The 15,764-nt window shown below is 41.0% G+C and overlaps 3 protein-coding genes across 3 annotated transcripts; all 3 read right to left on the minus strand.

Annotated features, from left to right (window-relative positions):
- Positions 1 to 130: 130 nt before the first annotated feature.
- Positions 131 to 1,662, minus strand: ppp1r3c2b (protein phosphatase 1 regulatory subunit 3C2, duplicate b). The gene is made up of 3 exons (XM_046387720.1): positions 1,582 to 1,662; positions 1,329 to 1,404; positions 131 to 1,111 (listed from the first exon to the last, which is right to left on the minus strand). The coding sequence occupies exons 2-3, from the start codon at positions 1,340 to 1,342 to the stop codon at positions 247 to 249; spliced, it is 879 nt and encodes a 292-aa protein (XP_046243676.1). The 5' UTR covers positions 1,343 to 1,404; positions 1,582 to 1,662; the 3' UTR covers positions 131 to 246.
- Positions 1,663 to 2,720: 1,058 nt separating this feature from the next.
- On the minus strand, positions 2,721 to 5,819 carry gins4 (GINS complex subunit 4 (Sld5 homolog)). The gene is made up of 9 exons (XM_046387207.1): positions 5,686 to 5,819; positions 5,431 to 5,536; positions 5,254 to 5,340; positions 4,498 to 4,611; positions 4,310 to 4,407; positions 4,139 to 4,227; positions 3,897 to 3,987; positions 3,635 to 3,739; positions 2,721 to 3,319 (listed from the first exon to the last, which is right to left on the minus strand). The coding sequence occupies exons 2-8, from the start codon at positions 5,527 to 5,529 to the stop codon at positions 3,643 to 3,645; spliced, it is 675 nt and encodes a 224-aa protein (XP_046243163.1). The 5' UTR covers positions 5,530 to 5,536; positions 5,686 to 5,819; the 3' UTR covers positions 2,721 to 3,319; positions 3,635 to 3,642.
- A 2,055-nt stretch (positions 5,820 to 7,874) lies between these two features.
- arid5a (AT rich interactive domain 5A (MRF1-like)) lies at positions 7,875 to 14,501 on the minus strand. The gene is made up of 7 exons (XM_046387208.1): positions 14,388 to 14,501; positions 13,173 to 13,243; positions 10,902 to 11,070; positions 10,749 to 10,801; positions 9,521 to 9,618; positions 9,278 to 9,437; positions 7,875 to 9,189 (listed from the first exon to the last, which is right to left on the minus strand). The coding sequence occupies exons 1-7, from the start codon at positions 14,389 to 14,391 to the stop codon at positions 7,945 to 7,947; spliced, it is 1,800 nt and encodes a 599-aa protein (XP_046243164.1). The 5' UTR covers positions 14,392 to 14,501; the 3' UTR covers positions 7,875 to 7,944.
- Between the last annotated feature and the right edge of the window lie 1,263 nt (positions 14,502 to 15,764).

Consider the following 15,764-nt stretch of genomic DNA (forward strand, 5'->3'; position numbering starts at 1 on the left):
CACTGGTGGCCAAAATGTTGGACATGACAAGAAAGATGTTTGATGCTGAATGTGAAAGAAAACTGGAAAAGAAGCCTGAATGCTGTTTTAAAAACTTTTTTATACAAATCAGTCTAAGCATTTGTGAAAATAAAAGTATAAATTCAAAGAGAAAACGATGCAAATGTAATAAAACATATCAGGCTCATCGTCAGGACTGACGTATTATGTATGACAGAAATAGGGATCATTTCTGAGTTGAGTAAGTCATGCCCTTTCACTCAGATTCTTCCCGCGACAGAGATGTGAGCTCACACTCACAGCAATGCTGTAATTCTGTCCGTTGTTGTTATCCCAGAAGGGCTCGCTGTGGCCACCTGGTAAATAAGCTAAACAGAATTCTATCTTCCTTTTGGCATCTAGCACTTTAGGAATAGCAATGTCGAATTCAAATATGTCTGTCTGAGGTCCACCGAAGCGTTTCTGCAGGTACGTACAAGGCACATCCCTGTAGCTCTGCCAAGAGTCAAAGGTGATGCGTACTCGCACATCCTTCTGGAAACTGATGTTCCTAACTCGGGCGATGCCTCGGAGAGCCTGGTCATTAACATTGCAGTTCTCCAGGATAACCATGCTCTTTGCCAGCTTGGCACGGAAGGCCTGGAAATCTGCAGAGGGCTGAGGGAAGCCCAGTTTGAGCCGAGTTCCTGGGCAGCAGGTGCTGACGGTGCAGCTGTAGCCATCCTCTGTCATGCTTCCCAAACTCTGCAGGGAAGGCAGGAGGTCGAGGTCAGACTGGTCCTCTTCATCAGAAAACACTCGCACAGCTGTTAGAGGAAATCCCTGTGAGTCAGCAAAAACCACCCGTTTGTTCTTGATTGGGATCAAAACTTCATCATCATCCAAGTCATCCAAGAAAAATGGTACAGGGAGGCTAAGATAGGCTTGGCTCAAGACGTCAGGGGGAAGCTGATCTGAAACTGGAGGACGGATGCAGGGGCGCTGGGGCTTTAGGATGGGAACCCAAACATGAGGACACAGTTGTTTACGTTGGTTCAAGCACAGCCTGACAGCAATCTCAGCAAGTCCAGCTGACTGGGCCGTCGACCTGAGGCCAACCACCGGCAGGACACTTGTAAGAGATGAATATTGATTTCAATAAAGGCTGCTGCCCTACAAGACACTCTAACTGTGCAGTTATTGGGTTGTGAGATGCATTAGTAAAGAATGCATCACAGGATTAAGGCAACATGATACCAAAAATGAGACAATAACCACAATTCAAATTGAAGGAGCGATGCAGTAATGCACTCAACAGGAGCAGGATCACCACACACTTAAGTGCTTACGTTGTAGTGGACATCTCTTTACAGACAGTCTGGTGTTTAATGATGGGAATATTATCCTCAGTGTTTGGTTGGAGTTCTAGAAAATAGAGAAATTGTATGTTAGACAGTAACTTATGGTATTATGATGATTTAGATAGACACTTTATTGATCCAGAGAGAAATTTTGACAGCAAAATCGATCGTTGTTGTCATAAAGTATAAAGCTCTGCGCAGTTATAATCTCATTAAAAAAAGAAGTTTAAATCTTACTTACAAACTCCCACGAGCAGCAAGTTGCTGTGTCGTCTCAGTCATCCCTTCGCCTGCAGAGCAAGCTGCACGATCCTATTTATACCACCTCAGTTAAGATGTCATGTTGCTCACCCCACCCTCTCTACTCTCCTAACCAATCAGCCAAGTCTTGTGGATTTTTCACTTTTTTTAAAAAAATAATTAGCTTGTGTGCCATTTCTATTCAGTTTAATTCTGTATTTGTCTGTCAGGTACAAAAAAAAAAGAAAAAAGTTGTGTCTGTACCCTCAGGATTGTATTGTCCAGTGTTGATGTGGCTGTTAGGAACATGCAGGTAATTCCACTCTGCATTGTGGAAACTATTCCAGTCATCCCACACCCTATCCTCAGACTGGTCAATGGACACAGATCCAACTGAGGCCTGGATCCAAGTCCTCTGCTGGCTGGCTCCTGTCCCAAAGCGGGATGGCTGCCCCACAGTGTGACGCTGAGGAGGGCCAGATTACAAACGACTCCCAGCATGTTGAGGAAGCTATTCAAGAATCAGTCTACGTGCATGTGTACATACGGAGTTACATGAGAGAATTACTGAGATGTTTTGACGACTGAGGTGCTCACATCCTGTATGCAGCGAGTTATTTTTGACATTGCACGTCCGGCGTACTGAGGTAAAACAATGACGTCAATAAAATTACTTTCGTAACCATTTGATCACTTACGGCATTTTGATTCTTCTCAAACGTTCTCATTTTTCAACATCTTAATATGAATTGCTCCTCTTCTCCAGACCACATGGAGATATAGGACTCCATAGTAACTTAGTCAAAAGTGCAGTTTTCAAGACAACAGTCAGCTGGTTTAGCTTTGTTCACAATCCCCCAGTATCTTATTAGTTCCAATTATTGGATAATTTGTGAGGGCAAATATTAAGCGCTGATTGCTTACTTGCATAACAATGATATTACAAAAAAATTATATCTCAATAGATGACTATGCCCTACAGATCATCTAAGGGTAAAACTAAAAATAAACTCAAAAGAAACTGTATTTCTGATTTTGGGGTGAACTGTCCCTTAAAACTAATGAGGTAGGCTAGTGTTGAATGACATAATTCTGGATTTTGTAGCCAAGGTGAAGAGATGCACAGAAGTTAACTGAACATTAACAGGATTTCTATTATTTTTAATTAAAGTAAAACATATTAATTAAGGTGTGAAACATCACTAAAATACAGAAACCGAAAGAAACGCACAGGCACACTGACTCACGCACCTTGGGATGGTAAACATTTTGAAAGTGATCAGAGTCAACTGATGCATCTGTTTACTGAGCCGCAGAGGAAAAAGGCCAATAAATGTGAGTCATCTGGATAAAGTAACTAGATTTGTATTTACAAGCCTCACATACACCAACACACCAGAATACATTATACAATTATGTAACCAAACTTATGCTGTGACATGATTAAAAAGATCCAAAAATAATGTTGCAGCACTGCAAAAGCTGCTTTGGTGAACAGGGTTCATTCGTCAGCAGGCACTTCTCACAATACCAGTAATGACTTGCACACATGCTGCCACAAACATCTGTGTTTGCGTCCCACAAATTGGTCCTTCATCCTGACAACAGTGAGACAGATGGGTGCATTTCCAGATGTGATCTCTGCAGGTTGATGTTCCTCATTACCGCAATATTACAAATAAAGCGTCGCTCATTTTCTGACCGCCAGAAGCCAATCGCATCCACACCAACAGACGTAGCTGTAACATACAAATGATTGTGTTAACCATGTTGAAATGTTAAATGCAGTGAAATGCCAAGTCTGCTTTATTATAAACGTAATGTGGTTCTTGAAAGGTACACGTTTCCTTCCATAATCTGTGACCAGGAAACAAAGAACACGGCACAAAAAAAAACAAAAAGAGTGAGAGCTAAAAATAAAACCAGATGTCACTGCAAAGCAGTTGCTTATGTAAGATCTGCAGAAACAAATTATCAGATGTCTGTACAAGAGTGTGTGAGGGCTGTACTGAGTTAATGTGTAAGATGACACGGTCAAACTCACTTTTACGTACCTTCACATTCATATTAACTGCACGGCTCCACTTGAAACAAGTGGTGCTATGGTGCGATACCGCATCAGATGCTGAGAGCCCTCTTCAAGATCCACAACGTACTCTCTGGTAGGAGAGACAAGAACAAAGGTAACATCAGCTGCTTCAGTATCTATGCAGAAAAATACAGTAAATAGGTGCTGAATTTGAAATGATGACACCGCCACCTAGTGGTAGTTTGAAAACATCAACTGAATTTAAGCGAAATCAGAATGAAATGCACCTCTGATCATCTGTTTCAGGCTCAACCAAGATGTTTTCCTGTCTCTCCTTCACACGCAGAAACACAAAAGAGTCCAAGCAGGGCTCGGGCACTGGGATTACATTAGAGCACACAGAATTTAGAGTGATGGTCAGTGAAAATGTAAGAGTAAATGCCCTCGCCTGTCAATGCACAGTAATGGTATTTCAGTTACGAATCATCAAAGACTGAAAAATATAAAGACAACCTTAAAGACATTTTACCTGCTTTGAGCATGTCCACGGTCTGCAGGTTGGGAGGCATGCGCTTCATTGCTACAGCCTTCAGGTAGGTTTCTGTGTTAGCATAATACCTGGATGCCAGACAAACATTTGCTTTTAGAAAAACAGCAGTGGCTGAAACAAACACCTCAAAACTCATTTTACTACACTCACTCTTTGGCAAAGGCAAACTCCTCAGGTGAAAGCAGTGAAGGATCTCCTGCTGCTCGAGACTTTTCTCTCTCCAGGACATGAGGGAAAAACCTCTCAATCTAGACACACAACGATCAGGCAATTCTATCAACAAGCACAGGGTCAGAAACAAACTTTATTTTGCGTGATGTGCTGTTGAAGTGACTGACCTTCTGCAGACGAGAGCGCAAGTAGCTGCTGAGCACAAAGCGAATCCTGTCTATTTCCATGCGATGGATGCTGGCCTTCGCGTCACCTTTCTTGACCCTCTGCAGGTTGGCTTCCTGTTGGAGAAAAATGTCAGGACACTGTCAGGAAACAACACTTGTTTTACTTAGGGTGATAAGGTATGAGATATGAGCACGATATGGTATGAGTCAGAATACGACTGCGATACTAGAAACCAGCCTATCGCCACACAGATTAAATGGCGTGACTGTCTGCTTGAATTAATATGTACACCGGTAATCTTAAACAACACAGTGATACACAGCAGCTTCACGTTTGCTACTCAGCATGGCAAAGCAAACCAAACGGTTCAGAAATATCCACGTACAGATTTTTAACAGAGATTTTTCCAGATTACCCAGAGGGAAATACGGTATTTTCAATTTGTGTTTTAAACGACCTGACAGAAAATTCAAGTAAACTTTGATGTTAATACTTTAATGTTTTTACTGTGATTAACATTTTCGACACAGTTGTTGTTATTGCACTGGCGTTTTTACAGTGTGGGATTACTCTTTATGAGAGTGAAGGACCTGAATACTTCTTCCACCACACTGCACTTTCATGAAACATGGAAACAGTAGTTGCTGACAGTCCTGAGCCATACAGCCTGGTGACATTTAGAAATGTAGGTAGAGACACGAGTGTTTCTGAACATACAACCCACAAATGCAGGAGGTATTCACCGGTTAATTTACCATGTGAGTCAGTTGCTCCATCACACACTCCACCACCTCCGACTTGTTCTCCAACAGCTCCGGCGAGAACTTCTCATTCAGCCAAGCCTGCGAGTGACACAGAGGAACACAAATTTAAGGGTAGTGTTTAGAGGGGTTACGCCGCTGTCAAATGTAATTGAGTTTAAATCGGCTTACTTCTTCCAGTTTAGCTATCAGCTCTGCCGGAGTCATAACATCCTCCTGACTGTCATCTTGGCTGATGTCGCTGCCGTCAACAGACAAAGCGTCCGACATAATTTTCCTTTACGAAGTAAACAGACAAAATACTCACCTTCACCAAAATGCAAACTGTATATGGAACTTATACACTAAAAGTTATGGCGTTTTAAACGAGGCGAGTACGTAAGTTTTAGCGAAGTTTTAGCTAACAGAGGAGCAGCGTGTATTTACTTGACAAAATCCTTGTTTATTCGCGCCACCGGTGCTCTTCTCGCGAGATTTTATTTTTGTGTATTTTTCACCCTACGTAGAGCCTGTAAGGCAAAATTAATCCCAAACTGTATGGTATGTGGCACAGGTGAAGAGGATATACACTCATATGGTTAACTTTAAAGAGAATGAGGCCAAAGTTACCGTCATGGTTGGTGTATGCGTCTGCCTGTCCCACAGCAGGAGGCCTGTTTTTAGCAATATCTTGGGGAATGGCTGCCTGTAAGTCTCACTCGGGGAAACAACTATAAATTTCGGCTCTGAATACAAGTCTGATTGCATAACTTCTGTGCATAACTCGAGAATATGCACGTTATACAATATTTTGGAAATATAATGATGCTGGCTGCAAATTGGATTTGTATTTCATTTTATCTGCAGTGAAACTCAGTGAAAATTGAATAAAGGTGCACTACAGAAAAAAAGTGTTTTTTAAATATGATTAAAGATGTAAGCCCAGAAGTTAGAGTCCCTAATTGCTGTCGATGAAACCGTGGGATCTGGAGGTATGTTTACGTTTTTATTGTAATTTACACAGACGCTCAAAAAAAAAAAATCATAGATGTTTCCAGCAGATATCTTCAAAGTCAACATGCCATGTCTCTTTTGCACAAATTTTATTTCCCATGTGTATTTTCATCAGCTAGTGGGAATTTAACAGAAATACTATTATATGCTTCGTTTGCTCCAGCTGTCTTGCTTCAAACCACATTGTGGCATTCAGCAGAATCTAATTTGTCTGATTTCCTCTTTCTCTTTCCCCCTCGTTGCTCTTGCATCAGAATTCATTGTTATTTTCACTATCTTGCATCCAGTGTGGCAATAACACTGTAGTGAGTTTCAGTATTACATTAGTTCTCATGGTAGCTTCTTCAGTCTGGGTTTATCTGTGCCACAGCACATCAGACTTGCAAGGCTGTAGCTAAGGTGCACCACAACCTGGAAATCTGCACTCAGCCGACACTGAGAGACAACTGGCATTCATGATTCTTGTTCAGAAGAAAGGTTTGTGCTCAAAAACAACCTCTATTGCAATTAAGGAGGGGACGTAGTTTTTGGGGGGATTTTTGAGATGATTGATCTGTGAATTAATAAAAGGTCAGCTTTATTTTGAAAATTGCATTTTAACAGCTATGTCTAGTGACAAAGCATGAAAAACACAGGCTAGACCTGCCCATTTTTAAATCGTATCATAACTCGTAAGTGTTCTTTATTCTATTATTCACTGATAAACCATTAATTTCCATGGGAGCCATTTGTCCCTCGTGATATATATGCATAAGACTATTACAATAATCTTGATGATCTCACTCATAAACAAGGTGATTAATTACAAACTGATTTTAAAATTAATAAACATCTGACACTCCACCACCTCCGACTTGTTCTCCAACAGCTCCGGTGAGAACTTCTCATTCATCCAAGCCCGCGAGTGACACAGAGGAACACAAATTTAAGTGTAGTGTTTATAGGGGTTGCGCCGCTGTCCAATGTAATTGTATTAAAATTGGTTTACTTCTTCCAGAAAGAAAACAGATCATATCCCAAATCTATTCTGTTACAGTGACATATATCATGATAGTTTTCACAGAATGAAAAAATCAGAAAACAAAATATCGAAGGTTTTTTTGTTTTAGGCCATTTATTTATGATCATTTACTTATTTTATATTTAAATATGTTTTAATGATGTTGAGATCTGCATATAAAATCTAAAGTATTTAATAGTGATACATACAACATTCAAACAGTATCATTATGCTCAACAGTCTTTACAGTACAGTACAGTAAGATGGTTATATTTATGTGGTTTGTATATATGGTTTTATGTTAATACTTTTTTAAATCTTGGATAAATAACATACAATTTAATTGAATCACTTTGCAAATGTCACAAAGGCGCTAGTGAAGCACTGTGGCTTAAATAATACACCTGTTTGATGCACTTGGATGATTCAACCTTTATTGCTGTGATCCTATAAATATTTCAGTTCAGTCAGTGTAGATTGGTTTTGGTCACAAAAGGTCAGCTAATAGCTGTGCATGAAGACACCAGAACCCAAACATTTGTGTGTTGCGCACTAATGCTATTGTTTAAAGCACACTTCACCAAATTGCACTCTTCAGCAAAAGAAAAGTGGGTCAACAAGCTCAATGGCTGTCTTCATTTATTTTTTTGTCAAGTCACAATTATTGAAGTCTGGAGTTAACATACAAAGAATCACAATTTGTAAGGATAAATGGGATTCATGGCAGGTAGGGCATATCCAGTTTGGGAATTTAACAGAGAAATGGGGTAGGGATATGGATAAATGGCAGGCCCAATGAGAGCAGAGTGAGCCTGGTTCAGTGGGATATGACGGTACATTAGCTGCGACTGAGGTAGTCTCGTTCTGCTAGGGAGAAATGCAGGGTGTAATGGAGGCTGGTGCCGAGAGTCTCTCCCTGATTTGTCGTAGTTTGACAGGATGCATGACATCGACAGGCTGGTGGGGGAATGGGACAGATTCTGTTGAGTGGCTGGGACTTTTTGAAGCATTGTCCTAGATTTCTCCCTCTTCTCTGGCTGATAAAGCCACGAACCCATGTTGCTCATCTTCTTAGCACACGTCAAAGAGTCGTCCTGCTGCATCAACCTGCCCTGATGGGTTTTATACCCTGGCCGAACGGGAGCAGGCCTCAGTGGCTGCATGGATTTTGGAATAACCTTGGTGAAACTAGAGGTAGATGTTGGAGCCCAGTCAGATTTCACAGTGAAAGAGGGGGGTGAATGGAAAGGATGATAGAAATATCTGCCACCCCCTTTGGGGATTGGCTTCCAGGTAGAGTCTTTGGTCTGGACTTTGACTGAGTCTGTGGATTGGGAGCTGCCATGAGAAACATCTTTATTCTGTCCTTCTTTGGATATCTGACTACAGCTCACAGACCTGCTTTCCTCACTTGAGGTATATGTATTTTTCTCAGAGCTGGAACAGTTATGCTGTAGCTTGGAGCCTGATGCAAGTTTGTCTTCAGTCCCTGTTGTACCGTCCTCTGATGAAACAGAGGAAGGTGAAGGGCTGCACGAAGAGGCAGAGGACAAAGGGACGGGGGAGCCATCAGAGGAGTTGCAGTTCTGGCTGGAAGAAGCTTGGGCCGGAGACTGGGGGCAGTGAATGACGGAGGGCCTTTCTTTATCCTCACTCTGAGCACCCATGGGCAAGTTAAGGCTAGCCTGAGCCATTCGCTTTTTTTTCTCCAGAGGAGAGATGACCTCTCCGGCAACAGATGGGATGTGAGTCCAGGGGTTGGATGTAGGAACGTGGACCAGGCGAGCATAAACAGAAGTGCAAAGATTGGTGGTGGCTCTGTTTGGCTGAGAGCAGTCTGGATGGTGTCTGTCAGAGGTGGCAGTCCAAAGAGAAGGGTCAAGGTGCATCACTGCTTCACTTTGACAGGCAGCATCTGGACTTCTCTGGGTGAGTATCTATAAAACAATGCAGGAGGTATGTTAAGACACATTGGGTACTAATACAAAATTTCTCTCTGTTTTGAGACATTTGAACAGATGGTACCTCAGAATCCATCTCTCTGTCTGAGTGAGTCTTTTTCCTCTTCCTCTCAGCCTTATGGACCTTGGCATCCAAATTTCTCTTATATGGCTTCCGAGGTTTGCTTGGAGGCAGGGGTTTGTCCTCCTCTCCTTTTATGTGTCTTTCAAAGGGCAGAACCAGCCTAAAAGAAGCACATTTCTTACAGTGAATCGGTTGGTGAAGAGATTGAATTGACAGGTCAGTTGGAAACCAAATCGTCCTCACTTTTCATAGTGTCTGCGGGTGCAAGTAGCAGCACTGGTGCTACCTGGACTTCCTCCCAGCTCATCATACACTTTCTTCCAAAGACGACGCGCTGTGACCTGTTGGATAACACAGTGGGAAAAATGTGGTCAGACCAGTGCCTTGAATGGTACCTTGCTATCAGGTCTAAGCCCACGAGATGTTACCCACTGGTCTGAGGACTGCCACAGTGAAACCTAAAGTTCAACATTATGACTATTACCATTTTTTATCTTTGGAGCCAGAAGTGATCATATTCGGAGCTGGGGAGGACACTGTTTGGTTCTGACTGAGAACCCGAGGATTTGTAGCAACTTGTCATTCACAAGGATATCCATGCTCTAAATCATACCCTGCTTTGTCAACTATTTTACACTACATGGGGCCACAATTCACTAAATGCACATCGTACTGTATTGAAGAAGTCTAGCGACTGAGACCATAAACTCACTAGGAAACTGTTTACGGTTTACTTAATGCCCCCTACTGGCCACTAGAAAGAATGCAGGTTTAAGGCACTTCAATGCTGGCTTCGCTTTTCAGACTGGGAAGCTCCGTCCATAGTTCACACGGTCAGTGCTTGCTGCCCAGTGTGGTGAGAGGATGGGTGAACAAGATGCAAAATTGTAAAGTGCTATATATGCTTATTGTACATGTTTCCATTTACATACATACATTTTTACATATCAAAATTAATTTGCCCTGAGATCGAGTGCTTTCTGTTATGAGTTGCATCAGGAACTAGCACCTCAGCATATCTGCTTTCAAGTCATATGTAAAACAAGGACGGTTACCCTTTAAATGCCACATCTGCTGGTTCACAGAACTGAGAGAACACTTTTATTTTTAACTTTACACATTTGTAGATGCCTTATATTGTTGTGTTTACACCCAGAGAGACGGTGGTGGTGGCGATGATGGAGGGGGCGGGGGTCAGCTAAGTGTCGAACCCCAGCCCTGCTCTAGCACCATTTCACTTTGAGTTGCACTCTCACAGCTTGTCCCACAGTGTCAGCATCAAAGACAACAGAGCACAGGTGCTGATACATCGAGAGCTCTGCAGCCTAAACGTCCTCCGGTGTGGTAGAAACCACCAGTGTCACAGTACCTGACCTATAACTCATTTTCCACTCAGAAACCTGTAAACCCTGAAGCTTTTTGCATCAGTCAAAGGACTATGAGCAATCATCGAATGAGAACTTGTACTTACTGAATCATAGCCCCCGAGTTTCTCCACAGCTTTGTAAATCCTCCATAGATTAACTGTGAGTGGAAAAAGAAAACCACATGGGAAACTTATTATTTTCATACAGATTCTGTGTGAACATTAATTCAAAAGCAAGTGCAGAGCTAATGAACTCACTCTGCTTGAAGCCCAGATGTGGGATCCTCTCTATGGGTGTCCCTCTGTCCTTCATAAAAGAGTGCAGACGTGATACAAATGCCTTCTCCTCCATCTGCACCACATCGGGCCTCGCTTCTTCCTCACATTCAGTCATGGAGTCGTGAATCTCAATGACGGAAGGGGAGGCCTGGAGTACAGAAAACAGATGCATTGGAGGATAAAGCGTTTCGCACTAAAATCAAATAGCTCCTGTAAATGCGACACGGTCCCCTGCACCGATATAGAAACCTGTTTTACAGTTGATGGTATTATCACAGATGGTCAAAAACGACACACAGTCATCTCATGGGATGCAAATGTTGAAATGAAACATCACAATCGGAGGGTAGGGTTTTACCGCTACTTTCAATAGATAACCGCTACACATCCTGTCTGGAGAGAAAGCAGCAGACTTGTGGGGTTTTTGGTCTAGAATTGTCTGTCACTGGTATCACAAATGTCACTTTGAAAAACAAACATAAGTGAGAAAGAGAGAATTTAGAGAGTAAAAAAAATTTAGAAAGTAAAATAAATAAAGTGAGGTGACTATTATCAGTCAAGATTTTGAATAAAGATAATGTTTTGTAACAACTAATATCTAATTCTTATCATCTTTTTACGCAGAATTAATGTCAGTAACATTGAAAAGAATTTTAAGATGCCAAGAAATTAGGCGTTTCGAGTGTGACTACCCAGAACTACAAGAAATTGACAATGTCACTACTTGTGGTTTGCAAGAAAAGGAGAAATGAAACAGTGAAGGCATGCAGAATAAAAATCATTGGTTGGAGGGATTTCAAGAAGTAGAAAACAACGAAGACTTGAGAAGAGAAGCCGTTAATTATGATGACGCCTTTTCTATGATATTATGTGTGAAAACTGGTTCAAACCACGCAGACACTGATACACTCACTTCTGTTATTGCCATGAAATCATAGATTACGGTATTTTGCGCTACATATTTCAATGTGAGATCACACATTACCGCTGTGTTGATCAATTTTGATAGACTGGAAGTCAAAAGAGACCACAGAGGACAATGCCAGTATTTAATTTTGAATCACCATACACAGAAGCTGCTTTATTTCTAAGGCAGTCATTGTACAACAAAATGGCTCAAGGTGGTTTCACACTGAATCAAGTTCCTCTATGCGGTTCCTGGTTCCGAGAAGTAGGCCTCTACAGTGAGTAATAGTGAAGGTGCAGGTCTCTAACTAAGATAGCCCCGACTGAGTCACAGCTCAGCAGCTCCACACTGCTGTTCCCAGCCAACAGCTCTGACTTTCCACTGTTATTCCATATCGCCTGCTTTTCCCACTGCAGACCTTATTTTTGTGTCAAAATCTCTACTCACACTTGACAAACCAAACTTTGTCTGTGCTTCTGAAAATGTAGCCCGCTGATAAACATGCACACCAACATCTGTAAAATTCTGAGAAGAAAATTTTGCTTGGGATCTTGCATGAAATTCACGGGTATTCACGAAGGGCCTTTTAACTTTCAGTTATTGTTTTCGGAACTGATTCACAAAACTTTCAGGTTCGTGCATCAATGGTTGCCTACAGGAAACGTCTGCACTCAAAGCCACATACTGTAGCCCATTTGCAACAGATTCTCACTATACACCGGAGAGCGAATATCACTGTGAGACACTCAGTTGATTTCCACTTGATGAAATTTTTTGGAAAAGCGTGTGGGTGATGTTGATGTCAATGTGTTGATATGTGATTCTCACAATGATTGTCAGCAGAGCGCTGGATTGATGCAATCGGCAGGCCAGAAGCCACCACAGAAACCACCAGGCTTTCAACTAACATCAGCGTTTGGAAATTTGATGAGCTAATTTGTGTTTCTCATATTATACCTCTCATTTCAGTTACCAGAATAGTGGCTATGAGGACCTCCTGCAGTTTCTGTATGTGCAATGAAATATTGTGGTGTGTTTTATGGGGTGAGATATGCGTGCGTTTCTTGGACCCGTCAGAGTACAAGACGGAATCACTTATTCCTTGTTACTCATTTCACAATCGGGCATCAAGATGAAACAACTGTACACATACGATCAGCACTTCAAAAAATTTGCAGTAGCCTATCTCAAATTCACTAAAAAAGGGAAATGAAAACGCAGCACATAACTCACTCTGACTAGTCATGTCTATAGTCAATGATTAACTGTAACTGATGAAAATTGCCCAAACTGCTGCCAGAAGGCCAACTGACATTTCGTCAGGCTGAGGTTTGGTGCAGTACCTGGCTCTCCGTCCCTTTCTCTTCATCACTGGCTGCAGTTTGTTGTGACGTCTCACTCTGGTCCTCTTGAGCTTCAGACAGGAGACAGGCAGACATTTACTCCAACACAGTATGTGAATTCAAAGCACTACAGCACAACAACCAAGCGCTTCAAACGAAAAGGAAAGAGCACTCAAAGTGATCGTCATCACTGATGGCAATGTAAAAGTTTTGGTAAATTTGCGTAGAGGTCAAATGATTGACCAGCACAAAAAATAGAAATCTGTCAAACATATTGTCAAGTGAGTGTGATATAAAACCACAGCTTGCAAAACCACTTCCTGCTCATGAACAAAACCGCTTGCATGCTGCACTGTATGATATTGTAATTTGAAAACTACATTATTTGCCAATCTCAGGCAATAAACTGCTGGGTGTAAAGCATGACATCTCCTGTATTTAGGTAAACATGAAGGGGGAAGAAAAACACTGCACATAATATTACCATTAGTAAAGCAAAATAAGAAAGTGAGCTTTTCATCAGGTGGCTTTTTGGTTGTCTCATTCATACATTCATGAAAATAAAACACAAATGTGAAAAATCTCAAGCTCTGACTGGGAACGAGATATAGTTCTGAGAATGAAATGTTATTCTTCGCAAACCTCGTAGATCTCCACCCACAGTAATATCATTTGTGTGCAAAACCAATATGCTTCTCTTTTGAGATCACTTGTTTCCTGTGCTGTGGCTTGAACCTTTAATTCTGCTTTCAGTAGCCTCTAACTTCTCCATTTCATGAATTTAAGACGCATTTTTGAACCATTGTGCTGTTTCTCAAGCGATTTCGAGCCTGTGGATTTGATTCTATGTTAAATTCATTTGCAGTGGTGATTAACATTTTAACAGATATTGATCTCAGGCAAATTGTTGTGATAAATTAATTTGGGCACTTGTTTAAGATTGAATTTGATAATAAATTACTGAGGCATTATGGTTTTCCATATCAACACAGACAATTTTGTTCACAAGCCGATGCCATGTACGTTCACTTAGGCTTCACTTCACTTGGCTCAGTTTTTCGTATGAATCATAAAGAAGCTGGAGTAAAGTCTTAACATCTATCAAATTCAATACAATATAAAACCATATAGCACTTAACCTGCCGTAGCAAATACATCAAACAGCAAACGTAAATAGTATCCAACTTCAGTAAAGATAAGACAAGTTATTCTCACCCATTTCCAGAAGTTGTCTTCAAGTGTGCGGCTTGACAGTGTTTTGTGACAGTAATTCATGCACTGCCTTCCTTCACACCACGAAATAGGAAGGCGTCTCCACACGATGCTTTCATTGGTCGACGGGTCACACACTAGCAAATGGGTCTGGGAAACTGCAGTTTCACAAATGACTCTTCTCTGTTTCATCTCCTGACTTTCAGGCAAAAAAACAACAGCTGTGTTTGAATTATTTGAGTGTTGATCACACTAATCATTCGGATACTTATCTCTCAAATTTATGAGTTAAACTATGTAGTTCATAATTAATTTCAAGACAAACAAACATAAACACAATTAAGTCTTATTTTCACAATGCTTCACAACTGCCTCAATAGATATTACGGAAAAATATTGCAAAGACACGACTGATAAAAAATAGATTTCTTCCATACAGTTTCCAAACTTTAATAACTTCAAGCTTGCTGGTTTACATTAAAACTTGGTCATCTTGGCCATCTTCAGTGTACAAAGTGGACTCAAACTCACCAAAATTACTGAATTTGGGGAAAGTATGACAAACGTTCAACTGATGGCCAAATAAAGATTTAAAGTTGTCTAAATGTATGAATAACATTTCCCAGATGTTCACTTTATTATTGGACTGTTGTATTTTAGGGGTTTCTTTTAACCACTTACTGTCAATGTAAATTAGTGCTTGACTAAGCTTCAGATATTTTGTGGTGCTAACTAACTACACGATGAATCAGATAACATGATTCAGAACCAAATGACACAGTTTTGTTTTTCATGTTGAAAAAGGTACATTTCAATGTTGTTTTTTTTTTTTTTAATCACTATGAGACTTTACCGGCTCCAGAAGATGTCTTCTGCTGTTTTTCAGACTGGAAATTTAGGTTTTGTTTAGACATAATGTGAGTGTGTGATTACGTATGTAACAGTTCAGACATTTCCTGCTGTCACCAAAATATCTTCCAAGAAGTACAACATGGAGTAATGAATACCACAGTGAATTAGCATTTTAAGCACATTTTCCTTTCCTGATTTATCTTGAGGGTATCTACAGGACAACAGAGGAGGAGTTTGTTCAGGATGGAAGTATGGGAGCAGGACAGAATTTTCAATGAAGTGTAAAGCCTACATAATGAGTGCATAATGTGGTTTGAAATTAAACTTAGCTCTGACCTAAATGTGAGGCAGCAAATAAAACTGCACCTGTGCTAAACTAAAGAAAATAACAAAACATATCTGCTGCTGAGGGCGGTTCAAACTGGACTTAACACGGATACACTAACACAGGCAGCTCGTATGTTTATGTGAAATGAAAGTTTGGAGACTGGAAGGCAGCTGCAGGGATTGAGGACTTCACATTTTAAG

The sequence above is a fragment of the Scatophagus argus genome, chromosome 4 (genome assembly GCF_020382885.2).
Source record: "Scatophagus argus isolate fScaArg1 chromosome 4, fScaArg1.pri, whole genome shotgun sequence".
Taxonomy (NCBI): domain Eukaryota; kingdom Metazoa; phylum Chordata; class Actinopteri; family Scatophagidae; genus Scatophagus; species Scatophagus argus.

What these genes read in the sequence shown, in the direction of transcription:
- gins4 (XM_046387207.1), bottom strand. Translation starts at nt 5,529, where the DNA reads ATGTCGGACGCTTTGTCTGTTGACGGCAGCGACATCAGCCAAGATGAC. An exon ending in TGCGCTCTCGTCTGCAGAAG is followed by an intron (nt 4,408 to 4,497) that starts GTCAGTCACTTC and finishes TTGTGTGTCTAG; the next exon opens with ATTGAGAGGTTTTTCCCTCA. An exon ending in CGTGGACATGCTCAAAGCAG is followed by an intron (nt 3,988 to 4,138) that starts GTAAAATGTCTT and finishes ATGTAATCCCAG; the next exon opens with TGCCCGAGCCCTGCTTGGAC.
- arid5a (XM_046387208.1), bottom strand. An exon ending in ACATCTGGGCTTCAAGCAGA is followed by an intron (nt 10,802 to 10,901) that starts GTGAGTTCATTA and finishes TTCCACTCACAG; the next exon opens with TTAATCTATGGAGGATTTAC. An exon ending in ACAGAGAGATGGATTCTGAG is followed by an intron (nt 9,190 to 9,277) that starts GTACCATCTGTT and finishes ATTGTTTTATAG; the next exon opens with ATACTCACCCAGAGAAGTCC.